This window comes from Danio rerio, chromosome 21, assembly GCF_052040795.2.
Source record: "Danio rerio strain M-AB ecotype USA chromosome 21, GRCz13ab, whole genome shotgun sequence".
In the NCBI taxonomy this organism is placed as follows: domain Eukaryota; kingdom Metazoa; phylum Chordata; class Actinopteri; order Cypriniformes; family Danionidae; genus Danio; species Danio rerio.
The window spans coordinates 16979125-17004492 of NC_141041.1; the positions used below are offsets into that span (position 1 = coordinate 16979125).

General features: G+C 34.5%; 2 protein-coding genes and 2 long non-coding RNA genes across 6 annotated transcripts; 2 read left to right on the plus strand and 2 right to left on the minus strand.

Annotated features, from left to right (window-relative positions):
• The first annotated feature begins 19 nt into the window (after window positions 1-19).
• On the plus strand, window positions 20-9328 carry p2rx4a (purinergic receptor P2X, ligand-gated ion channel, 4a). 2 transcript variants are annotated; one of them, XM_087299135.1, is made up of 12 exons: window positions 20-301; window positions 369-543; window positions 3493-3564; window positions 3840-3912; window positions 3999-4095; window positions 6031-6111; window positions 6200-6341; window positions 6882-7018; window positions 7107-7200; window positions 8449-8514; window positions 8644-8739; window positions 9188-9328. In XM_087299135.1, exons 1-12 carry the CDS (start codon window positions 159-161, stop codon window positions 9206-9208), a joined length of 1197 nt encoding a protein of 398 aa, XP_087155261.1. In that variant the 5' UTR covers window positions 20-158; the 3' UTR covers window positions 9209-9328.
• On the minus strand, window positions 7250-14643 carry LOC141379831 (uncharacterized). The gene is made up of 2 exons (XR_015520170.1): window positions 12756-14643; window positions 7250-8019 (listed from the first exon to the last, which is right to left on the minus strand). It is a non-coding gene; the product is annotated as an uncharacterized LOC141379831 (long non-coding RNA).
• Window positions 10870-25368, plus strand: idh3b (isocitrate dehydrogenase (NAD(+)) 3 non-catalytic subunit beta). Of its 2 annotated transcripts, none has more exons than XM_087299494.1 (11): window positions 10870-10924; window positions 12778-12951; window positions 13506-13626; window positions 14651-14711; window positions 14804-14936; window positions 17504-17637; window positions 17720-17822; window positions 17908-18054; window positions 18407-18501; window positions 19718-19778; window positions 21719-25368. In XM_087299494.1, exons 1-11 carry the CDS (start codon window positions 10880-10882, stop codon window positions 21803-21805), a joined length of 1161 nt encoding a protein of 386 aa, XP_087155620.1. In that variant the 5' UTR covers window positions 10870-10879; the 3' UTR covers window positions 21806-25368. The 2 variants fall into 2 exon arrangements, with proteins under 2 accessions (XP_087155620.1, NP_001002157.1); NM_001002157.1 differs by having other exon boundaries at window positions 24835-25217.
• LOC147838821 (uncharacterized) lies at window positions 19343-22971 on the minus strand. The gene is made up of 3 exons (XR_015520169.1): window positions 21438-22971; window positions 20594-21163; window positions 19343-20233 (listed from the first exon to the last, which is right to left on the minus strand). It is a non-coding gene; the product is annotated as an uncharacterized LOC147838821 (long non-coding RNA).

Sequence of the window (25368 nt, forward strand, 5' to 3'; positions counted from 1 at the left end):
GTGAAACACCGGTGAGCGGGACGTGTGTTAGCTTGAACCGCAGTGTGGCGTTGCTGTGAGTTAATAACCTACCGAACTTGTGACTATGAGTGGACAGAAAGGGAAATAAACCGGCGGAAAAGGTGGAAGTGATTTAATGTTTAAGTCGGCCGTTCACAATGAGCGAAAGTGTTGGTTGCTGTGATTCAGTCAGTCAGTGTTTTTTCGACTACTACACGTCTAAAATACTGATCATCAGGAGTAAGAAAGTGGGAACGCTGAATCGCTTCACTCAAGCTTTAGTCATAGCCTACGTTATCGGGTAAGTTTAATAAATACATAAAGAGCACAGTTCACACTTCTATTGTAACTTCCTTATTTGCATACAGGTATGTGTGTGTCTACAACAAAGGCTACCAAGACACAGACACCGTTCTCAGCTCAGTCACAACCAAAGTGAAAGGAATTGCTTTAACAAACACCAGTGAACTGGGCGAAAGGATCTGGGATGTGGCTGATTACATTATTCCACCTCAGGTAGTTCGCCGATTAGATGAAGAGGAGGTACAAGATAGACTATTTAAATGACCAGACCACTCACTGGTGCCACTATGAAAGTTTAATGGAGTGTGGATAATTTGCACCTGCATGCTGATAAACCTTCATGTTCACTTTGCTTAGTTCTGTGTGTAGTATGTGTTAATAATACACAAGCCTATTTTCATTGAGGTCAATTTGAACAGTGTCTCTTGGGTAGTAAAGGTGTGGCTGGAGCTTTGAAAGCAGTGGATTTCAACCTTTATCCCTTTAGCTTATCTGTCAAAAAATAAAGGTAGATATGGCACTGATGGTTTCATGATAAATGTTTCAACTTTCCATTTAAATTGTTGTTTGTAATGATTATTCTAATATTCTTTGTTCATTCTTCAGAATAACGGTGTTCGTAAGTTAACATAGGGGAGAGCAAGGCACAAATGAAAATTTTTTGGTTTTGGCCAAATAATGAACAAAATAAGGGGGTTAGACAAACCATTTTTTTTAATCAACAGCACACAAGCCTCTCTTACAAATGAGCACTGAAAGTATGATCACCAGACCTATGGTTTCTGTGCAGTATTGCCAAAAGTGCCAGGAGTAAAAATGTTACTATTTACCCCACCTGTTAGGGCAAGTTATAAAAGTTGTGTTATTAGTATATGTTTATAGTATACTTGTATATAGCATATTTCCTCAGTACTTTACTCATTTTTATTCTACATAGCACAGCTAGTTTATTAATTGGATAAATATATTTGGATTCATTTGCATCATTATCCATTATACAATATATGTATTTGCATTATTAGCAATAAAAAACCCTAACCATTGGTTAACCATAAGAAAATACCTTAAAACTTGGTGTTACATTTTACTCTGCATTACTTTGTGCCCTGCGCTTCCCTACACTATCAAAAATAAAGGTTTGCTAGTATCGGCATTGGTGGTTCTGTGATACACGTTTAAACTTTAGATTCAAATTGTTGTCTGTTATTTTTATGACAATATTCTTCATACACTCTTCAGCATAAAGCTGCCAGTAAAAAAAACACTCACTGTGATGCCATAAAGGAACTTTGTGAAATATTTCTTTAAATATTTTTTTATAAACTAATTACCCTTTTGTTTAATGAAAAGTATCCATTCATGTCAAATGAAGCATCTATCCAATAAAGGTTTACTTTTAAAAGTTTACTAAGAAATAATATTTGATTAATGGGAAAGTTCACCCCCAAATTCTGTCATTTCATTTTCAAATTTTATTTGTCAAATTTAATTCAAAACATGTTTCTGTTGTACACAAAATAAGATATTATTTTAGAAGAAATTTAGAAGAAAGTGGGAAAGCTTTAACCAAAGTAATTGTTTTTCCTACTCTGGACGACAATAGTTTCAGGTTTTCAGCTTACTTTGAAATATCTTCTTATTTTGTTCACCAGAATAAAGAATTGTTTCAGGGTGAGTAAATGGTGAGTTTTGATTTTTCTCTTCACAGAAGATTTTAAGTGAATAAAGATTTTTTTAGATTGCAAACATTTTCAAACAAAAAAAAAATGGTTGTTTAAAATCTGTTTAAGGAAAGGTACTTTGGTGCACCAAAAATGGTTCTTATATGGCTCCACCTATATTGCAAACAGCTAAGATTTACTCTTAATACTCTTAATGTGCAATAAATGGACAAAAAAAAAAGATTTCTGCTAAATTGTTGCTTACTATTTATGTGTTGAGTTTAAACAAACCCATAAAATTTAGTAATGTTCAACTTAATTTGTTTGTTTAAATCCAGCCCAAATAACTTGTTTACAACCACTTACCAAGGAATCCAAGGAATCTTCTTTGAATCATTTTTTTCAGTGTATTTCAAGGTGCACACAATGATTTTTGCCTTTCATGCTGAAACATTACAAACGTTTTATTTTAAGCTGTTTGATTTTATTGTGAGTCATAGAAACCAGGACTTTCTATACATTTAGATAATTAAAATGATTTAAACACAATTAAGTTGCCACATTTCATGCTGTTTCTTTTTAATTTGGAAATTATTATGTGTATTACAAAAAAAAAACTATTTGAAGATAGACTGTATGTCTGTGGTTATACTTCTTACCAAATATTTAACTGCATATATCTTGTTTTGACTAGTGCAAAACCATAACATTTGCCTAAACAAATTAATTTGCAGCAGTTGCACGCTCTACTAAACAAAGTCAGGCGAGACTGAATTTTTTGCAAAGGTTACCTGATTTTTTAATTGAATTTGAGTATTTTAATTATTAAATGTGCAGTAATTTATTTGATATAACGTTAAAACATTTGTTAGGGAAATGTATTTTACTCTTCTTTTGTTATTATTTATCATCAAAACTACACAACAAACAAGTCTCTGTACTGTGTAATAGCAATTAATCGTGATTTAGTTGTATAACATTTAAACAGGCCTCGCAACCACCTGGTTAACTTTTTATCCTGGGTTATCATAATTATTTTAATTGCTTATTACCATTTATCAGAGTTGTGTCGGTATTTTATTTAATCCATGATGTGGATATAAATTCAAGGAGTGCACCTTAAAGGGTTAAATGGATATTAAGTATTCAAGAGATAATTAAATAAAAAATGTGGTTCAAAACTTACATGAATTTTTTTTTTCTGTTAAACACAAAGCAAGACATTCAGAAGAATGTTGAGGTAAAAGCTGCCATTTATATTCAGTAGGATAAAAAATGCTATGGAGGTAAATGGTTGTTTTTTCCCCTACGTTCTTTTGTATTAACAGACATTTCTATCTATAAAAATGCTATTGAAGTCAATAAACATTTTTTGGTATATCTTTCTTTGTGTTCAACAGAAGAAAGAAACTCAAACAGGTTAGGAACAAGTGGTGTTTTTTCATATTTGAGGTGAACTATACCTTTTTTCGTACCTAAATTATGAGGAACTTTATTACCCAAAATCATGTGCTTTTGAATGTTTCAGGAGGATGGATCGTTCTTCGTGCTGACCAACATGATCATCACAACAAACCAAACACAGTCCAAATGTGCAGAAGTGAGTCTTTAAGGGAAGCATAGTGTTCTACTTTTCACTTAATATTAAAAAGTGAATAACAAATTACTGATTTTGGTTCTAAATTTATACAGCTGAAATGGTCAAATTTGATTGTATTACAAAAATTAAATTAAAATGATTACAAAACAATGTTACTTGATTATTTTGCTCATATTTTAAAATAATGTAATTTAGTGTCATGCTTCTTACATTTTTTAAAAACATTTTTACATTTTACAATTACATTTTTGTTTTATTTTGACTCCTGTTATTAGAATCCAACTCCGGCATCCACGTGCACTTCTCACAGGGACTGCAAGAGAGGCTTCAATGATGCTCGTGGAGATGGTATGGCTCAGCATTTACTTTTAAATCTGTTGAACAGCAAGTAGATCATTTTAGAGACATAACTTAATGCATTTGATTTTGTTCAGGTGTTCGGACAGGCAGATGTGTCAGTTATTCTGCCTCTGTGAAGACTTGTGAGGTGCTGTCCTGGTGTCCTTTAGAAAAAATTGTCGATCCCCCGAAGTAAAACCCTAATTCTATTATTTTTCTTCTGTACATTGGAATATGTTTTGCTTATTGTTTTCAGGATCAATAGTTTATATACAGTTGAATGCACAATTATAAGCCTTCCTGTAAATTAAAACAATTTTTAGGAAATATTTCTCAAATAATGTTTGATGGAGCAAAGAATTTTCCACAGTATTTCTGCTAATATTGTTTTCTTCTGTAGAAAGTCTTATTTGTTTTATTTCAGCTAGAATAAAAATAGTTTTTTTTTATTTTTAAACATTTTTAGGTCAATGTTATTAGCCTGTTAAACAATATATATTTTTAATTGTCTACAGAACAAACCACTGTTATACTATGACTTGCCTAATTACTCCAACTTGGATAATTAACCTAGTTAAGCCTTTAAATGTCACTTTAAGTTGTATAGAAGTGTCTTGAAAATATCTAGTCAAATATTATGTACTGTCATCATGGCAAAGATAAAATAAATCAGTTATTAGAGATGCGTTATTAAAATTATTATGTTTAGAAATGTGCTGAAAAAAACTCTTCGTTAAACAGAAATTAGGGAAAAATAAACAGGGGGGGGGGGGTAATAATTCTGATTTTAACTGTATATCATGTAATCTTCATTTATTCATTTTCTTTTCAGCTTAGTTCCTTTTTATTAATCAGGGGTCGCCACAGCGGATGAACCGCCAATTTATCAAGCATATTGCAGTCTTGCAATCTTTTCAGGCTTATTTATAACAAAAATTATTTGATGGCAAAGACTTGATTTAAGGATAACAGGGTCAATTAATTCTAATATACTACGTTAGTACTTTCCTACTGTCATTCACAAGGTTTTACCTATTTGTTGGTTATACATTTTAATGATTTGTAATGCTTACACTTGATATAACAATATAAAAATTTATTAAAATAATATGAATAATTCTAAAAAGTATGCTGTTTTCGATTTGCAAAATACGCTGCTCAGCATATATGCGGACACCCCTCACAAATTTATCTTTTAAATTCATATTTTTAAAAGGAAGCTACAATGTTAAATGTGTGTATATTCATTAGATTAGTCAGTACTGAGGCCAAATCTGGAGCTTTTCTAACTAAATAACTTACGAGAACGGTCCAAAAACTGGTAAACCCAAATTTATATGTTATAGAAAAATATTAAATAAAAATTTAAGAAAGAGGAAAAATCAAGAGAAGCAAAAAAATTTAAAAATTTAGTTGAAATTTTGTAGGTTCTAATTTTTTTTTTGCAATATTTTGCTTGAATTTTATTGTATTGTCTTTCGATTTCTAAATATGTTTGGTGACTAAAATATTATTTTGATAAATATATCTGTTTAATAAATCTGTTTTGTTTAAATGCACCAAAACGCATTGCCTATATTCACTAAGAAATTAATACAAATATTTATTTTTTTAAAATGGGGTGTACTTAATTATGCTGAATTGGAACATTTTACATTTTAATGTTGTTTTTCTCTACACAAGATATTTAAAAAATTTATGTAAACACTGTACTTGCATTTAGAGTGATAGTTTACCCAAATATTAAGTAGTAGTAGTTTAGGAGTTTCTTTATTCTGTTTAGCAAAGAAAAAGATAGCATTGATAAAAGCTGAAAACCCTTGACATCCATAGTAGGATAAACAAATAATGTGGTAGTCAATGGTTACAGGTTTCTGGCTTTCTTCAGAATATCTTCTTTTGTGTTCAACAGAAGACAGTCAGTCAAACAGGTTTTGAATGAGTGAAGGCTCCGTAAACGATGACAGAATTTTCAGTTTAGCTTGAACCATCCCATTATTTTTCTGTGTACTGTGAATAAAATCGCATTACAAATTAAATAAAAAAATCTGCCGAAAATCTGCGACCAATACTGTATGGAATTTAACTGTGAATAATGTTTTTATGTTCTATATTTTTATACCTCAGCCCACCACTACTTGCAGATGCTGAAAACTTCACTGTGCTCATAAAGAATAATATTCGATATCCCAAATTTAACTTCAACAAGTAAGCTTTTCAAATGATTTTCTTATTTATTAATGAATTATCTGCCAGTATATTACCTGAATGCAATATTCTCTTTGCATGCTTACAGAAGGAACATCTTACCGAATATAAACAGCTCCTACTTGACACATTGTGTGTTTAGCCGTAAAACGGATCCTGACTGTCCAATCTTCAGACTTGGAGACATTGTTGGAGAAGCTGAAGAGGATTTTCAGATCATGGCTGTCCATGTAAGAGCGTATTTAACATTTAAGAACAAAAGAGACCTAGTACTGTTATTATAAAAGGCTTTTGAGGGGTTAGTTCACTCAAAAATGAAAGTTTTGCTGTTAATTATTCACCCTCGTGTTGTTCCAATTCCCAGAGACCCAGCAAATTAAGATATTTTACAATCGAGAGCTCTCTGACCATTCATAGACAGCAATAATTATGAGATGTTCAAAGTTTGATGACAAAACTTGTCATTTTTGCTGATTTTGTGGAGCACAAGGGTGTTCTGGAGCTTCATATGATTACACATAATCCACTGTAGTCACATTGAATGTTTTGACAACGTTTGACTCTATGGATTATCCCGGGACTTGCTGTCTATGGACGACAAGAGAGCTCTAGGATTTTATCTAAAATATCCTAATTTGTATACACAAGATAAACGATGGTCTCAGGGAATAGGAACAGGGAATTAATTTATAACAAAGTTTTGCATGGTGAACAAATCCTTTAATGGCATCTCCAGGTTTTCATTTATGCACAATTTCTCTTCTGTTTAGGGCGGAGTGATGGGAGTTCAGATCCGGTGGGATTGTGATCTTGATATGCCACAGAGCTGGTGTGTACCTCGCTACACTTTCCGCAGGCTAGACAACAAAGACCCAGATAATAATGTGGCTCCAGGGTACAACTTTAGGTAAGATGTGATTGGAGTTAGTAAAAGTAGATCCTCAGAGAAAACGAGGTTGCATTAAATGAGGCATGGTTTGCTGAAATCTCTACAGATTTGCTAAATATTACAAGAACAGTGATGGCACTGAGACCAGGACACTTATCAAGGGTTATGGTATTCGCTTTGATGTCATGGTATTTGGCCAGGTGAGACACCTTTGATATTTCTAAAGCGCCAGATATACTCCCAGTGAAATTCTTTTTGGTTTTTTAATAAGAAGCACAGAGAATCTGGCTTTCCACCAAGCAAATTTGGGATTTAAAGACATCTATTAGACATTTAAATATAGACATGTGGCTAAAACAAAGGAGTGAAAATCAAATAGATGTCTAATAATAGAACATAAGAATACTAGTCATCGTTAACATACTTTAGATATTTAGTCATTCATTCCTGTGCATTTGGACTACTGCCAGACGTCTATTGGATTTTCACTGAAAGCCCAAATTTAACCTATTTTTAAAAAAAAAAAAAAACTTTTTTACTGCCTTACCTGCAGTGGTTTGCCTTAATGTATAATATTCAATTTGCTTCTATGCTAAACTCTCTCTCTCACACACACATACACACCAACACACACACAAACACACTGCTTACGAACCCAGATTCAGAATCTTTTATGTTTAAGTTTGGACGTCTATTAGACATCATTTAAACAAAGTCTGGGGCGGCAGTAAGAAGGCTCGCCTCACAGCAAGAAGGTCACATGGGTCCTGGCTGTGCATTTCTGTGTGCATTCCTTGTTCTCCCTATGTTTGCGTGGGTTTCCTCCGGATGCTCCAGTTTCCTCCACAGTCCAAAGTCATGTGCTATAGGTGAATTGAATAAAGAAAATTGGCCATTGTGTATTAGTGTGAATGTGAGAGTGTATGTGTGTTTCCCAGTACTGGGTTGCAGCAGGAAGGGCATCCGCTGTGTAAAACACATGCTGGATAAGTTGGTGGTTCATTCTGCTGCGTTGACCCCTGATGAATAAAGGGATGAACAAAGAATATGTTTGTTGGGATAGGACTCTAGAAACAAACTTTGTTTTGATTGTTTTAATTCTGAATGTTATCACATTAATTTGTTCTTCGACTTCACTCTTAGTATATCAGGGCCTTAAAGGGATAGTTCACCCAAATAGGAACGTTTACTCACAATTTACTCACTCACAAGTGGTTACAATTGCTTTATGAGTTTATTTTTTCTGTTAAACTAAAAAAAGAAGATATTTTGAAGAATGTTGGTAAGTGGTAGCCGTTGATTGCCTTCTTCAGAATATCTCATTTTGAGTTCAACAGAAGAAATCTCAAACAGGATTGGAGGGTGGGTAAACTGACAGAATGTTCAGTGTTTGTTCAGTGTTTTAACGGCTGTTTACACATTAGTTAAAACACTTATTTGCAACACAGGCTGGGAAATTCAACATCATCCCAACACTTCTGAATATCGGTGCAGGCTTGGCACTTCTAGGCCTGGTAAGCATGTCTGAACAAATTTGATCAAATATGAGAAACTTTTGAAAACACAATTAAGACTTACTGAATTAATATTTCAATTTTGCATTTCTAATGATAACAATTGATACTTTTTATGGTCTGTTTAAGGTGAACGTCATCTGTGACTGGATTGTGTTGACATTTATGAAAAGGAAGCAACATTACAAGGAGCAAAAGTATACATATGTTGATGACTTCGGACTTGTGAGTATTTCTGGCCTTACTGAACATCCAAACGCTTAATTGCTGTTAAAATCATCTTAGTTAAAGGGATAGTTCAGCCAACAATAAAAATTCTCTCATCATTTACTTACACTCCACTCATTTCTAACCTGTTTGAGTTGCTTCTGTTGAACATCGAGGAACATATTTTGTAGAATGCTAAAAAACAGCCATTGATTTCCATAGTATTTTTGTTCCAACTATGGATGTTAATGGCTCACCATTTTTCAGAATAGCTTGTTTTGAGTTCAGCAGATGAAGGAAATTCAGAAATGTTTACAACCACTTGAGTGTAATGATATGATGAGGAGATTTTCATTTTATGAAGGGTGAACTATCATTTTAACCTTTTATATTTGCTTATTGAAATGAGTTGTGTCTCAAAGGTTTTTGGTGCAAAAAACTAACAAGAGATATTTCTTTCAACTAGTTACACAACGAAGACAAATAGAAGATCTTCAGGCTACAGATCTTCAGGCTACAGACATAAATTGTATGTAATTGTCAGGATTTAAAAATCCAGTTACAAATGAGGGACCGGTTAAATGAATTAAAATGCATTTTGATGAAATTGTCAGTGTGATTTACTTCAATTAGATTTCATTTCAGTACTCGTTTGACTCCAGAATGTGGAAAAACTATATTTTTAAAAGGAAACGTAAATGTCTCTTAAGACAAAAACATAAATCTAAATGTTGACAAGTTTGTGTTTTTGTAGTTTTCTCATTAAATCTAGTGGAACGTTGAATAGCCTTAGTCTAAATCAGGTGTGGGCAAACTTGATCCTGGAGGGCCAGTGTCCTGCATAGTTTAGCTCCAACCCTATTCAAACGGACCTCATTAAAGAGTTCAGGTGATTTTGAAGACACTGATTAGTTTGTTCAGGTGTGTTTGCCTAGTGTTGGAACAAAACTCTGAAGAGACACTGGCCCTCGAGGATCAAGTTTGCCCATCCCTGGTCTAAATGTTTAAACCGATTGAACTCAGTAGCAATTAAATAAGTATATCTAATATATATTCTAATATATATTTTATTCACTATATTAAAAAAAAAAACAATTAACTGAGGCCCCCTAGGCAAAAGCAAGAAGGTTGCTGGTTCGAGTTGGCATTTCTGTGTGGAGTTTGCATGTTCTCCCCGTGTTTGTGGGTTTGCATGTTCTCCTTATGGTTTGCCCCACAGTACATAGACATGCGCTATAGGTGAATTGCTAAATTGGCTTTAGTGTATGTATGTGAAGAAGTGTGTATGGATGTTTCCCAGTACTGGATTGCAGCTAGAATGGCATCCGCTGCATTAAACATATGCTGGATAAGTTGGTATTTCATTCTGCTGTGGCAAACACTAATGAACAAAAGGAATAAGACTATATATATATATATATATATATATATATATATATATATATATATATATATATATATATATATATATATATATATATATGTTTTTTTTTTTTTTTTTTTTCTAGGGTTTCACTTTTAATAGATAGGACAGTAGTAAGACAGGAAAGCATGGGGAGCAGAGAGAGGGCAAGGATCAGTAGGACCTCAAGATAGAAATTGAACGCGGGTCACCATGAGGTCCGGTGCACTGCAGGGTTTAGCTCCAACTTGCCTCAACACACCTGCCTGGGTGTTTCAAGTATACCTAGTAAGACCTTGATCAGCTTGTTCAGGTGTGTGTTCAGGTGTGTTTGACTAGAGTTGGAGCTAAAATCTGCAGGACATCAGCCCTCCAGGAACAAGTTTGGTTATGGGTGATTCAAAAAGAATACCACAACTCTGAAAATCTGTATTTAATCAAAGAAACATGATGACAACAGCGCTCCTAGCGACTAAATAAGCAACCAAATGAAACTTCAGAGCTTTTTTAAATCGACGGCAGAAAGAACTTAGCTCTCCTTTTCTTCTTCGCAGAGTTCTTGATTGTCAAAGTTGTGGTATTATTTTTGAATCACCCTGTATATTACAAAAAACAGTGAACCGAGGGCCTCTAGTGGCGGTGAAATAAGTGTGCATTACGCGTGGCCCCAGCAGGGGTCAGTAGAGAAGCGCGCAGCTCACGGTTCCTCGTGCAGGAGGAAGATCACGGCGACCTTCTTCTTCCTCGCGTTAACACATGATGGCGGCCGCGCTGAGAGGGAGCGTCCTAACTCTCGCCAAGGTGAGTCTTAAAAATGATGTTACCAGTGGCTTATATTTTAAGTGACATACTTGTATTGTTGCTTGAGGCACACCTCTAAACGTTAACTAGGAAACAAACAGTTTTGTGTTGCGATGTAATGGAGGTTGAGATTTTGTTGCATCAAAATAAACTGAAATATAAATGTCAGCCCTCAGGGTAAGGTGTAACATTATGAGAAAGTATGGAGTATGCAGATTTCTAGAATATTCCTGAAAAGCTCCTTACACTGAGGTGGCATCTTGTTGGTAATTGTCCTAATACCTTTTAAATTAAAAGATTAATGTTAAGGAACATTCATATTTTAATGTCACTAATTTGCGGTCAAAACAACTATACTTACGTGACAAGCCTGTTGATCACACCGCGCCCAAAAACACTTCCAGATCGTTATTTTTATTTTGAATAAGTTTCTATTATAAAGAAAAGCTTTTTTTTTTGTTTATTAGCGTTGGAACGCTTGTTTGTGTGTGTGTGTGTGTGTGTGTGTGTGTGTGTGTGTGTGTGTGTGTAGTGTGTATATATACACACACACAATAATATAACGTTAATAGAATAGACTAACGTTAGGTAAGATTTCTGATATCATGGATTTATGTTTTTGATTTATAGTGAAACTGGTGGACAAAAAGGTTTATGTTCTATAATTATTATTTATTTTCATGTGTTATATCTTCTCAAATTATCAAGCAATTTAATCATAAATCATTTATTGAAAGCTTTAATTAATACATAACTTAAGTAACACAAATATTCATGTATCATCTCTTTTTCTGTTTTTGTCTTTAAATTGTGCAAGTGCAGTAGTATATTTTCTGCAGCCTGACATTTAGAGTGCCTGCCAGTTATTCTTAGAAAATAGTACAAAATGTTGTTTCCAAGGGTTGATATTTGCACGACAAGGTGCTTTTCAGCTTTTTCAGTTAGAAATTTGTGAAAAGCACAACTCTATCTTGCCTAGTTTATCTGATAGCATCTAGGTTATCTGAAGGGTCACTGTGACTACATGACCTCACCTTGATCTTACTCCACTTAGATAGAGGCAACATTCTGTGCGATGTAGTTTAGTGATATTATGAATAGATCTGTTTGTCCTTAACCTACCAGACATAACATCTGGTCCTGACACTAAGATGTAAGAGCTTCAGTCTGTGTAAATCTTGCTTCTTGACTCCTGTCTCTTTTCTAGAAGAGCCTTTTACTTTAAGATATTGGATCTTAAATCTAAGGTTTCACATTTTTATGCTTTTATTTTGGCTCAAACATTTCTGTTCATTTATTTCTTTTAAATAATATTGTTATTTTTTCATTTAAAGTTTTTGTTATTCATATTTGTCAATAAAATGATACTAAAAATCTCAAAGGCTGTCAGCATCAGAAACTTATTTTGCTTAATACTAATAAACATATATTTTGCAGTGCGCTATTTTGAGACACTCTATGTTTAGAGAGATTTTAAAATGTGAATCCTTCAACAGTATTAGAAAAATCTTTTAGATTTTACATTATTTTGTGTTATTTATTGATGTTTTTTTTGTTATAAGCCTATTTATTATAAACATATCTCTCTACATAATACTGATAAAATAGGCAGCGTTTTTTGTATAATTAAAACACTATTGTACAAGTATTGAATGATTAACTGACCAGGTTTGCATATATATAATGTGTTTTTATATATGCACATATTGCTATCTTTAATGCCCTTTTTGCATTAGATAACTCTTTAGGACTGCAGACCTCCACACACGCCCTTATCCCATGATGCATTTTTTATTGTAGAAATAACAGTTTTGATCTGTTCAATGTTTACCTGTGAAATTTGTGAACCACAGGGTCTGACGGGGGTCCGGTTGCAGCCTTTGTGTGCCCGTTCTCTGAGTTTGACCTCCAGTCAGAATGTTCCAGAGAGTCCACCGGCCCGTGCCGACAGCACTTTTAAGGTCACCATGGTCCCAGGAGATGGAGTTGGACCGGAGCTGATGACTGCAGTCAAAGAGGTTTTCAAGGTACTGATTATTAGACATGAAGAAATCCTAAAATGTCTCTAGGACTGTGTGATATTAGAAAAAAACTGACATTGCGATATTTAAGTTTTCTGCGATGTGAAGATAGTAGTCAACCTTTGAAGTGGAATCTTTCAAAATCTTTATTCAAAGCTGTCCTAAAACTATTCAACAGCACCAATTCTTGACTATAATTGTCACTTTTTTGCTTGTTTTGATCCACTTTAAATGTTTACTACTGCACAATTTCACCAGATGGCTTAAATAGACATGTTTGTGATGAATTCATTAATTTAGATTGGTTGGGATGATTCTGCAGAGGAGTAAATAAAATATAATAAACAAAATACAAGCATTGATAAATACAACAGAACTATACAAATTAAATAAACGGTGTATTATGGTTTTTTGGGATTCTTTAGATATTCAGGTACATGGAGTAAATTGTATGTTAAAACACTGTATAGTTTTCAAAATATGAATAAATCAATACAATAAATACTTAATTGTCGCATCTACCCCAGTTTCTAAGGCAAATCTTTCACCTCACCCTTTAGGCTGCTGATGTCCCTGTGGAGTTTGAGGAGTTTCATCTGAGCGAGGTGCAGAACATGGCTAGTGAGGAGAAACTGAACGAGGTGCTTTCCTCAATGAAGAACAACAGAGTGGCCATCAAGGGTAATGTTTAATGTTGTTACTTGTGTCCTAAGATGTTAAATAGTGCAAGCTGATGTGCACTTGCTGGCTGCTTTATTAGATGCATCACACTAGTACCGTGTTTAATGCTCTCTTCAAACTACATTCATTATGTTTTGACATTGATTTAACGAGATGCTGCAAACATTCTTCAGCTTTTTGGTTCATATTGGCATCCATGATTTGAATCTCCCATTCTGACACATTCAAACGTGCTCAATTGGATTGAGATCTGCTGACTGTTTAGGCCATTTAAGTTTTTTTTTACTCCTTTTTATGAAGATGATTTGAGACATAATGTGTTATCCTGTTGTTGCTCATGGTCTGCAACAATGCTCTGTAGTGTCTACGAGAAGGTAAAGGTTCATAGAGCCTAAATGTGAGGGGTCCAGAGTGATTTTGGCAGCCCTTCTGCTCGCTCTTGATAAGTACAGTTCTTGGAGAGTAGGGAATGTTGTACCAGTGATTCACTCAGCAGTCTGAACTATGTAGTCTTCGGAGGTCGGATTTGGTAGCTGAGCTAAACCAGACAGTTATTGACGTGCAGTGGACTGATTCAGTGATGGAAGTGTAGAACTGTTTTAGTAGCTCCTTTGGAAGGTTGAACTTCCTCAGCTGATGAAGAGGTACAGCCTCTGTTGATCTTAAACTTGATTTGTGCTTAAACTTGAATTTTGAAAGGGTTTAAGAACCATGTAATGGCTGAATCAGTCTGGTCAATATTTTAGATTTGGTATCTTCTCCTCTTTTCCCCATTGTCTGTAGATCCTAGAGGTGATTATGCTTGAAAATCACATCATATCATCACTTTATTGAAAAAGTCGGACCGGCCAGTCTGACACCAGTAATCATGCCATGTTCAAACGTCTTGACTCACTGACATGTGATTGGCTGATTAGATATTTGCATTAATGAGCAGATAAACGTATGCATCTATAAAAATGCTCAGCAAGTAGCATTGATCATCACCATTTAATAAACTTATTTTAATTCTCTCTATGGTTAGGGAAGATTCACACTCCTATGGAATATAAGGGAGAACTGGCATCTTATGAGATGAGACTAAGGTACTTTTTAAATATTTTATCATAGATGCTTTGTGCTAGTAATCGGTCTCCTGCTAGATTTTGTTGGATTAAATGGTCATTTCTTGTTGTAGGAGAAAGCTGGATCTGTTTGCCAATGTGGTTCACGTGAAGAGCCTTCCTGGATACAGCACCCGCCACAATAACCTGGATCTGGTGATCATACGGGAGCAAACTGAGGGAGAATACAGCTCTCTGGAGCATGAGGTACTTGTTGTGTTCATGATCAGTTTCTGTATGAGGAACAAACTTTTTAAGACTGTTGTTTAAGATGTGCTGTGAGATCCAGAAATTTAAGTCAGGAACCAGAAAAGAGAACAAGATTGTTAATGAGCTGGTTCAGTGGTTTTCAAACTGTGGGCTGTGGCCTCCCAGTGGGTTATGGCAGTATTGCAAGGTGGCCACAAGCTGTTATTAATTGAAATAGCATTCATATATGTCAAATTTATGTGTAATGGGTAATAAATGGTCACTGCTTAGTTTAATAACAGCCTACTAATTTTAAACATGCTGCAAAGCTGGCTGTCAATAGGTTAGTGCTCTTGTTTTCTGCTGGTTTTGACTGCTTGAGATCTGCACTCTGAGATCTAAGGGCTGTTTTATAAAACTGGTTAAGAAGAAAAGCAGAGATTTAAGTCAAAAACCCGACTTCAATGAGCCGAACTAAACGTCCACGCTTGAATTGGTTCCATAACAGCAAGTTGAAGATTATTTGATCTAACTAATCTGAGTTCAGTATAAATAATCTAGATAACTGCTCGTACACATTACTGTTGTGAAACCTTAGAGTTCGAGCATAGATGCATCGATTATGTTGTTTGCTATCATGGCAACTATGATAATCGAAAGAGCTCTGAAATGAGACACAGCTGTTCACAGCCAGTGAGCCACGTTTCTTTTAAACATATATAATATTTTAAACATAATAATCAAAAATTACAACTTGCAACAAAGCAAGATAAAAGCTGACATGAGATTTGCAGATTGTTTTAATTAAAAAAAGACCATTATCTAGGCCTATTAATGCTAAATTAAATATGTGTCACAATACATTGAAATTGTGCTTGACTGCACGCGTGCGAGAGAGAGAAAATATCTTTATATTAAAGTGAAGCTACTGCTCGGCCTGGATTATCTCCCAGTTATTCCACCTTACAGCTTTAAAGTCATTCTTTAAGAAATGTAGCCTACTTTATATCAGTCAGTGCTTTCCTAATATATTTTCTTCTCTAAATTTTGTAATTCATATACTACATATATAGCTAAGTACACCCCTCTCACAGATAAATGTTTTTAAATTGATATTTTCTACAGAATGCTTTATAATAATGTTTATGCATATACATTACATTATTCAGTACCAAAGCAAAATTTGGAGCGAATCTAACAAAACAAACTAAAGATCAGTCCAAAAATCAGTACATCCAAATTAATAGGTTGAGGAAAAATATTAAGTAAAATTTTTATAAACAGGAAAACAAATCAACATAAACATAAAAAAAAATGTTGAAATGTTGTAGTTTATATTTTTGTTTGCAAATTATTTTAATTTAAAAGTTAATATTGTTCTATTATTAAAGATGTTTGGTGTGTATATATTTACACACCAAATAGTATAAACTTTTAATCATTATTAAGAGGTAAAGTGAAATAAAATGGCATCAAATGGCAGGCGAATGTTGACATTATTTTGTTTAAGCATGAACTTGACTTAGCCTAACAGTTAACCTGTCCCGGACGAGGCTTGTTTCCCAGCATAAGTTGCCAGAGTAACTGTGTTTGAACTATCACAAATTTCATTTATGAAACGGAATCCGCTATTAATAAACCTGACTTAACAAAATAAACCTGGCTTTTTCTCTAAGCTTAGTTTATGGAACAGCCCCCTGGACAAGATTTTATATGTGAATTCTGGTCTGGCCATCATTACATTGTGTGGGATGTGGCCATTTTGCACAGAGCGTGCCCTCAAAAATAGATCCAGGAAGAAAATGGTTTGAAGTTGTCGCACATTGCATCATCAGAGTTGGGGCTCTTATTGGTTCTTGCATTGAAGCTCGCTCCAGCTGTTGTCTCATTGCAGTCTGAAATCTTCTGACACTGCCAGAACTTTAAACCAGCTTTAGCTTTAGCAACTTTAAATAATATTTAGCCTAGGTTTTCAGGAATCTTATAGATTTCCCTAATTTGTCCCAGATTTCCAAATCGTGGTTGAAGTCCCACAGTGTGAGCAGGGTTTTTCTCACAGACTCAAAAAGGCATTATTTAGCCCCTTTCACTTGGGAAGGGATAAACTGCCACTGTTGTTTCTCCGTTGAGCATCTTCAATTCTTAAGTGCAGGTCACATTTGTATCTTCTTGGATCTAACGCAGAAGGGGGGCAAAACTTCATTATTGCTGAAAAATCTGTCCCGCACAGGTCTTGTCTGAACCTGTTCCCTGATTAAGGTCCACCCACTTATGGCATCTGCCTGGATTTAGGTTTTTCGGTTTACTTTGTGTCAACCCGAGTCTCTTTAGGGTGTTGTTGTCTTATGTAAATTTTGTGTATTCAAATCATTGATAGTTTAAGTTCGGTACAGTTAACAGTCTTTGCATCTGAGTAAGTTACCAACCCTCCACAAATAATGGGTTCACTTATTGCTGTGGGATGCCAAAACATGCATTTCTTAGTGTAGTGGGCCACGAGTTAAAAAGGTTGGAACCACTGAGCTAGTTAATTAATTTTAATTAATGGACTGAATGTTAAATAAATGTTTTACTTTCTCCCTCAGAGCGTTGCAGGAGTGGTGGAGTGCCTGAAGATCATCACTAGGGAGAAATCCCGCCGCATTGCTAAATTTGCATTCGACTACGCCACCAAGAAAGGCCGCAGCAAAGTGACCGCCGTCCACAAAGCAAACATTATGTAAGCCTAGAGGGATTATTGCACCCGTACTGTTTTAGACGCTCCACGCGCAGACTCACTCTCTAGGATTTATTTCTCACAGGAAACTCGGGGATGGTCTCTTCCTGCAGAGCTGTGCGGAGGTGGCTGAACTCTACCCCAAAATTAAATACGAGAATGTCATCATTGATAACTGCTGCATGCAGGTAATGTTTTCTGGCTTTCATAGTTAATAGCCTGTTATAAGAGTGACCTATAGATACAATTGGGATATTTTTCTGTGGCCCACAGCTGGTGCAGAATCCATATCAGTTCGATGTGCTGGTGATGCCCAATCTTTACGGCAACATCATTGATAACCTGGCAGCGGGGCTGGTTGGCGGAGCAGGTGTAGTTCCAGGCGAGAGTTACAGCGCGGAATATGCAGTGTTTGAAACGGTTCGAGACTAAATCTTGTTTTTCGTTCTTTCATTGGTAATAAGTGAATAGAGACTCTAATTATTGCTACATGTTTATGATGACTTATGGAATCATACGAATAGCAGAATCCATTTTGAAATAGTCAATGTATTTCTTTATTTGAATTAGTATTTTCCAAGACACACGTCCAAAGTTGGGTGTGAAATGAAAACAAAAATGTAATTGCATCATTTACATTTGCCATTTCCAACCAAAGTTTTCAAAAGGACATTACATGCTACATTTAATGCTTAAAAGTTGCTAAATAAAACTTCAAATGTATGCTTCTATAGACTTTACTGTGGTTTCTGTTTCTTGCATTTAATATCAGGGTGCCAGACATCCCTTTGCTCAAGCTGTCGGCAGGAACATCGCAAACCCCACCGCTATGCTCCTTAGTGCATCAAACATGCTGAAACACCTCAAGTGAGTTCCCTGTTGGTATATTTTATAAATTCCTTTAGTCTCCCACATAAAGGATTTATTTCAATTTACAGGGACCTCGATCCAGTCCAGATTTCCTTCAATCAATGTTGCATTTGGAAATCAGATGTATTTATCTATTCTAGCTAGCCGAATGATGATCATTGTGCTGAATCATGCAATTAATATGCTAGCCATGCTAAAATATCTTTTATAAACACTGTCAGCAAGCTACAACATGAGGAAAATACTATCAAACATATCAAAGATTAGCAAACGTTATAAAAATGTTAGCAACAGGCTAATGCACACTGGATACTTTCTAACAAAAATATTATAGCATACAATTTTGTTAAATCTAGCAGCATATTAGTAGCTTTTTATTAGCCTTGTGGGTCTGGTGACCTGTGGTGCCATTGTGTTTTGAATCTCGAGCTTCAGTCCCAACTCGTGGAACTTTTCTGGTCCTAGTCTTCTTTCCCTTCATCTTTGTCGTATTGGGCATACGAGAATAACACTTGGTTTTTTGCTCCAAGGTGAAAACCCTACTAAGTGTTTTTGCTGCAAAACTCCTCTTACTTTAAAACATATTTTACTGGACTGTCCTGCTTTTTACTGATTCCAGAAGGACTTTTTATGAAATTAACTCTTTTAAGGACATTTTTGACAAAGTGAAACCAGAAAAGATTTTTGAATTTTTATCATGTATTAACACAAAAAATCTTATTTAATTTGTTTTATTTTGTTTGTTGATTTTTAAATTGTATATTTATTGTTGAAAGATTACTGACATGAAGATAGCATTGGTTGCTGACATGGCATTAAAAAAATACATTACATTGAATTCTCTTCATCTTTTCCTTACGCTCAACGGTCTTATCACATTAAAAGCAAAAAATACCAAAACCCAATCTTTATAAATATATAAACAATGTTTTAAAATATACAGTATTCGCAGTACTAAAATATGTTTTAAACTTATCGAAAACCTGTTTTAAGCATATTTGCAACTTCTAACTAATTCTCATTATCTATCTGTAAACATTTCAGCATTTCTGGTAACTGGGCTTTATCTGGACTGTGATTTTAAAAACATTCAAAATTCTTTAACTATTTAGGATTTATTGGCCAGGCTTTCTTAAGTCTGTTTGTCTCAATTTTGTATGTGTTCTTAATTGTATTGATGTGAGTGGGTTCATTTATTATTATTTATTTTCAGCCTCGAGTATCATTCAAACATGGTGTCTGAGGCAGTCAAGAAAGTCATCAAACAGGGCAAGGTAAGAGTTAATTGTATGTGTTTGGTTTTATGTGTGAATGAGAGAGAGATGTGTTTGTGTGGATTACAGAATTATATCTATTATACAAGCCATCACAGGTTTTCATCCTAAATGGTGGGTTTCCCTTTGTAAGGGATTGATGCATAAATAAATTATTTTTTTATAATTTGGTTAAAAATGGATAAGTTAACTGCTGGGTTCTTTTCTTATTTTAGTTGTCATCTTAAAGACCTCATGAAATGGTCTCACAATTGCTTTTTAAAACTGACATTTCCTTATAAAAGAGGAGAATCAGATAGAACGTATAAAAAAAGCTCTTATTTTGTTATACCCGTCAGTCTGTCATTTGTTGTGCATTCAGATATTTGACAACTATGAAAGCAAGAAAAGAGAAATATATTTAGTAGACCCTTTTCACATTTCCGACTTTCTTAGTAGCAGTAGATTAGATTCAACTTTATTGTCATTACACATGTACAAGTACACCGCAATGAAATGCAGTTTAGGTCTAACCAGCAGTGCAATATTATGCACATAATTATGTAATTATGATGTCATCATAGTTGGGTAAACTAAGAGAGCAGTGAATAGGAAAGTACAACAAATACTTTATTTACAATCCTATTTGCTAAAAGAAAAAAAGTAAAACACCTTGATGGTGTTATCACGGCTTTCAGAATAAGGAAAGAAAAAAAGTGAGACTGTGACGGCCAACAGAAGAAAGAGTAATGTCAAATTTACTCTCAGCCCCATAGATGCTGCATTAGAAACACCTTGCATGAGCGCTAATTAGTTGTTGTTTTGTAATTTGACACAAAGATAATATAATACATTTATAAATGCATATAAATGTTTTTTTTTTATCAAAATATTAAACACTTGCAAGGATTTAAGATTATGATGACTGTTAACGTGTCATAACAGGCAAGTGAAAAGGGTCCGTTCACACTGGAAAATGCATTAGCTAATGTAAATATATTGTTCAAGTATTAGCACAAATGAACTGTCTTGATTTCTTGAGATATTTATGATTTAGTGAACAATTGAATTGAAAATGTAATTCATTGTAGCTCTATTGACAGTTTAAGTATTGCCTTACTGTAATTTAATTGCTGTTAGAACTAAGAGGGCATTTACATCTTAACATTTTCAACAAAAACTTGACTTCTTTTTATGATTTTTGTTAGCCTGAAACATTCAAACTTGTGCAAACTTTTATGTGCAAGTTTTTAAAACTATAATTAATTATCTGTGTAAACTATTAAAAAATGATTTTGATTGTCTTTATTACTGGCCTGGCATGCATAAAGTGTTTTTGTTTTCATGGATCTGCAAGCAAATGCAAAACTGCAAGCAAAACATATTTCGTACCATACAAATGAACCCTAATGCCCGATTCACACTGGGCTTCAGCATCAATGCTTGAGGCCGTGTCTGAAGTTGGGGCTGACACAATCATCAGTGCAGTGTTAGCCGATGAAACAAATCCGCTACTGTCTGAGCTAGGGAATTTGCATAAAGCGATCTGATTGGCTGATGATTCCAACTTCTCCTGTGAGCAACGCTGCTTAAGCATCGCCGACAGACCCACAATTCAGTTCAGCAACACTTGATGTCACCTATTCAAAGTGAATGGGAAGCGTTGACTCTTGATTCCGCGTGTGAAGGGGGTGTAAAAGTTCCAAATACCCGTTTAGGGGGTCTTTTATCCATTATCATGATTTATTCAATTTAGTTTCTTTTCCTTTAATGCATACATTTAACTTTAGCTTTCAATTTCTTCCATTTTTCATTTTTTCCACTCTTCATTCAGTCTCTTGTCTTCAAGTTTTGCTCCTTGTCTATAAGTTGCTGACGTGGTCTTCACCTTCCCTTCCCTCTGCCGTCACGGCCCAATCTGGGTGTATGTGACCGTGTGTGTGTGTTTGTCTGTGTCCCAGGTGAGAACGCGGGATCTAGGGGGTTACAGCACCACTGGTGACTTTGTCCGTGCTATTGTGGCCAGTCTACGCCAACGAACTGATTGAAGATCGTACTGTACATGCCGCTTCTGATCGCAATATGTTCAAAGAGGAGTTTAAAGCTGTCCTGCCACATCCTGCGTTTCTCTTCTGCTTTTTCTGTCTCTCGCTTTCTCATCTTCTCTGGCTGATTTATTTATATTTTTTTTTACTGCATCAATGTATGTTCTTTTTTCCAGTATTTGTTATAGTCTTGTAGTCAATGTGTATAAGAATTGCACTTCTGTTTAAAAGTTAAGAGTTGGTAACGTTTCTTGCATTAACCAGGGCTGCATTCAATAAAATTAATAAAACAGTAAATATATAGAAATGCACTTAAAAAAAGTACAGTTGACTACTTCATTTCCATTTGAACCCTTTTTAGGGTGCTCATTTGGAAAAAAAATTTTTTAGTGGGGTTGTACACAATATATATACAAAAATATATTGTAATCAATGTCTATAAAATTCACGGATATGGTAAAGGCTTAAAGAGGCCAAATATAAAAAATCCGAAATGCTTGTTTTTTGCATAAGCTCTGCATTTCACTTGCATCATGTCAACAGATAAGGTCATTTAAAATGTTATAGTGGTCTGCTTAAAGTATATTTGAGATCATACGCTATATACAGTAGATCTGGCCATTTTCATTGCATGATACATTGACATTACAGTACAGAAAAGTTTATATCGTACATGAAAAGCATTCTTTTAAAAAAAGAGGCTCTTGGATGTGCATGTAAACGTCACATCCTTTTGATGTACGTAGTTCTTCGTATAAAGATTAGCCTACAGGCTGTCATAGATGGTCTACAATCTGTTCACACTTGATAATAAAAAAATATCTAAAGTGATTCAAGATAGTTCTTGCATAAGACGTGACTTTAGTACATTTTGATAAGTAATTTATGCCTTAAAGGCCAAAGCTGAATTTTCCAGCATCGTTACTCTAGTTTTCAGTGTCACCGAATCTTTTATAAATCATTTTAATATGCTGATTTGTTCATCAGAAACCTTTCTAACGATCAATATTGAAACATGTTTTTGTTTGAACAGCAATAATGCATGTCTGGCATTGTTTTACTCCACTACTTTGCCTGTCCCTGTTATACATTTTATTTAGTTTCTGCACGCCAATGTCTTATTGCCGTCATCTGTGCTTTGGAGCCGGACCTTATTTTTTTAAGTTTTCAAAAGTGATTTAACATTGTAACAAGTGAAGAGGTGTGATACTTGATGATTTTTTTCACTTTCAATGGTACCATAGTAAACCTCACTAAGGAAATCTGCTGTCATAAGTCAGATGAGCAGTTGTTGTTTCTATATTATGATGCTGATGTTCTGTGCCATTACTGACTTAACTGTGGATTGAGGTAAGGATGGTTTTATATTCGCATATCCGTTCAGTGACATTGTGACAGGCTTCCTATATTGTTTACCGCGGTACTTTGAATATTCGGCTTAAAATCACATGAAAGTACGACTTCAAAACAATATTAGCAATATTTAATTGACTGTGTTACTTTGATAGTCATTGGCTGCTAATATGATTTTACTATTTAGTATATTATTAAGGAGGGAATTCAAATGTGTTAATATAAAATCAACTTTACCTCAATTAACTGTGGACACGATGACTGACTGGTCTCTCAGGCATTTAAAACTTACCTCAAGTCACTGTTGTACTGATGTAACATGTTGTCTTCATATTTTTCTAACTCAGCACTTGCATTACTAACGTTTGTAATCTTGCATTGTAAAAAATATCCATCAATTAACAGGTTCCATATTTCGTGATTCACAGTTTTTCTGTTTATTTATTTATATGAATTGCATTATTTTTAAGATATATTTTTGGCCTTTTTGCCTTTATTAAGTCTATAGGACTAAGCAAAGTGGGAGAGGGAGGGGGGGTAGGGATGGGAAATGTCCTTGAGCCGGGATTCAAACTCTGGATGCCTTGAAGTTCTACTGCACCATGTGTCAGTGTGCTAACCACTAAATTTAACTGCAGTTTAACAAAGTGACTTTTGTTGATCTTTTAGTAGTTTTAAAGCAATATAATTGTGTAAGTGAAACATAATTATTGTGTAATACATAATATAATGACAATTAAATCTGTAAACAAAGGTACTAAAAACAAACAAAACAAAAAGGTAAAACAAAAGGTACTTTCTGTACCATAATTTACAACACCAACCCAGAAGGGTATCTGCGGGGTCTTAAAAGTCTTAAAATGTCTTAAATCGCAGAAACTACATTTTAGGCCTTAAAAAGTCTTAAATCTACTGAGATATTGTGTTGTAGGTCTCAATTTTTTACAGTAACATGTTAAAAATGTTTAAAACATGTTTCTCCTTTTATTTACGGATGAGGATACTGACCTGACCTAAATATTTTTATTATTAAATTGTTATTATTAGCAGTTGACGGCTATGTTTTGTTTTATTCTTGGTTAGGGTGATAGGGTTTGTAAAATTCCGTTCATAATGGTTTTAATGTCTTAAAGTCTTAAATTTAACTTGGTGAAACCTGCATACTTCAAAATGTCAAGAAGCGTCACGTTTTCCAAACTTTTCAACATCGATAGTTGTTGGAGGTAAGATCAAGGTTGCAAAATGGAATTCAAAAGCATAAATTAAGAAAGTAAAACATGAATCACAATATATGGAAAACAGTTAATTTATGGGTATTTTTTACAGTGCAGTGTGTTTGGGAAGGTGGAAACCAAGCATTTCAATTTCACAAAGTGTATTTATTTCCTAAATGAACAGATCGATTTTATTGATTTTTTTTTTGTTATTTTTTTTCTCAACTGTGAATTTTTTTAATTTTTCTGTGCCAATAAGTAAAAGGGTTGAGAAATAAAAACATCACTTTATAATCACTGCTATTGCGTGCTCTGTTTGAAGATGTAACATGACTAAATGAAAATTCTAAAATTATATACTGGATATCATTGAGAAGTGCGTGTTTGTGAGAGAAACTCTTTAGTATGAATGCATCCCGTGTGAACATGAAGGCATAAAAAATGTTATTGCTCTCTTTGGTATAGGTTCGCACCTCAGATCTGGGAGGATATGCATCAAACGACGAGTTCACCAGGGCTGTCATCACCAATCTGGCTGTCTAAATCAATTCCAGCATTCCACTGATATCCTCATCCTAAGCACAATCAACAGACTGTCCAGTATATCAAACATTTCTCATTTTCCCTGCTCAAGCCTTTCTGCTGGCCTAACCAGTGGACTATCACATGGTCTACAACAAAGCACAAGTGTTGTAAGATTCATATGTCGTCTCTGGCCAGAAGCAGTAATTAAAGAATGCCTGTTTAATTGCTTTATAATGCTGCTTAGTAAAAGATGTATTTATTCAGCTATTTATGACTTAATCACTTGTTTAGTCACTAACATTAATAAAATGAAATATGTGGACAAATATGTTGTCATTTTCAGTGATGGTACACTAGTTAGGAACTTTAGGAGTCCTCTTGAAGTTTCTCTGGTTTTAGGTTTGAGTGAAGTGTTTATTGTTTTTCTCTCTTTACGGTCTGATAAAATTTCAAATAAAGATATTGTCGTTTTCA

What these genes read in the sequence shown, in the direction of transcription:
- p2rx4a (XM_087299135.1), top strand. Translation starts at nt 159, where the DNA reads ATGAGCGAAAGTGTTGGTTGCTGTGATTCAGTCAGTCAGTGTTTTTTC. An exon ending in CACAGTCCAAATGTGCAGAA is followed by an intron (nt 3,565 to 3,839) that starts GTGAGTCTTTAA and finishes TCCTGTTATTAG; the next exon opens with AATCCAACTCCGGCATCCAC. An exon ending in CAATGATGCTCGTGGAGATG is followed by an intron (nt 3,913 to 3,998) that starts GTATGGCTCAGC and finishes GATTTTGTTCAG; the next exon opens with GTGTTCGGACAGGCAGATGT.
- idh3b (XM_087299494.1), top strand. Translation starts at nt 10,880, where the DNA reads ATGATGGCGGCCGCGCTGAGAGGGAGCGTCCTAACTCTCGCCAAG. An exon ending in TTGATAACTGCTGCATGCAG is followed by an intron (nt 17,823 to 17,907) that starts GTAATGTTTTCT and finishes TGTGGCCCACAG; the next exon opens with CTGGTGCAGAATCCATATCA. An exon ending in AATATGCAGTGTTTGAAACG is followed by an intron (nt 18,055 to 18,406) that starts GTTCGAGACTAA and finishes ATTTAATATCAG; the next exon opens with GGTGCCAGACATCCCTTTGC.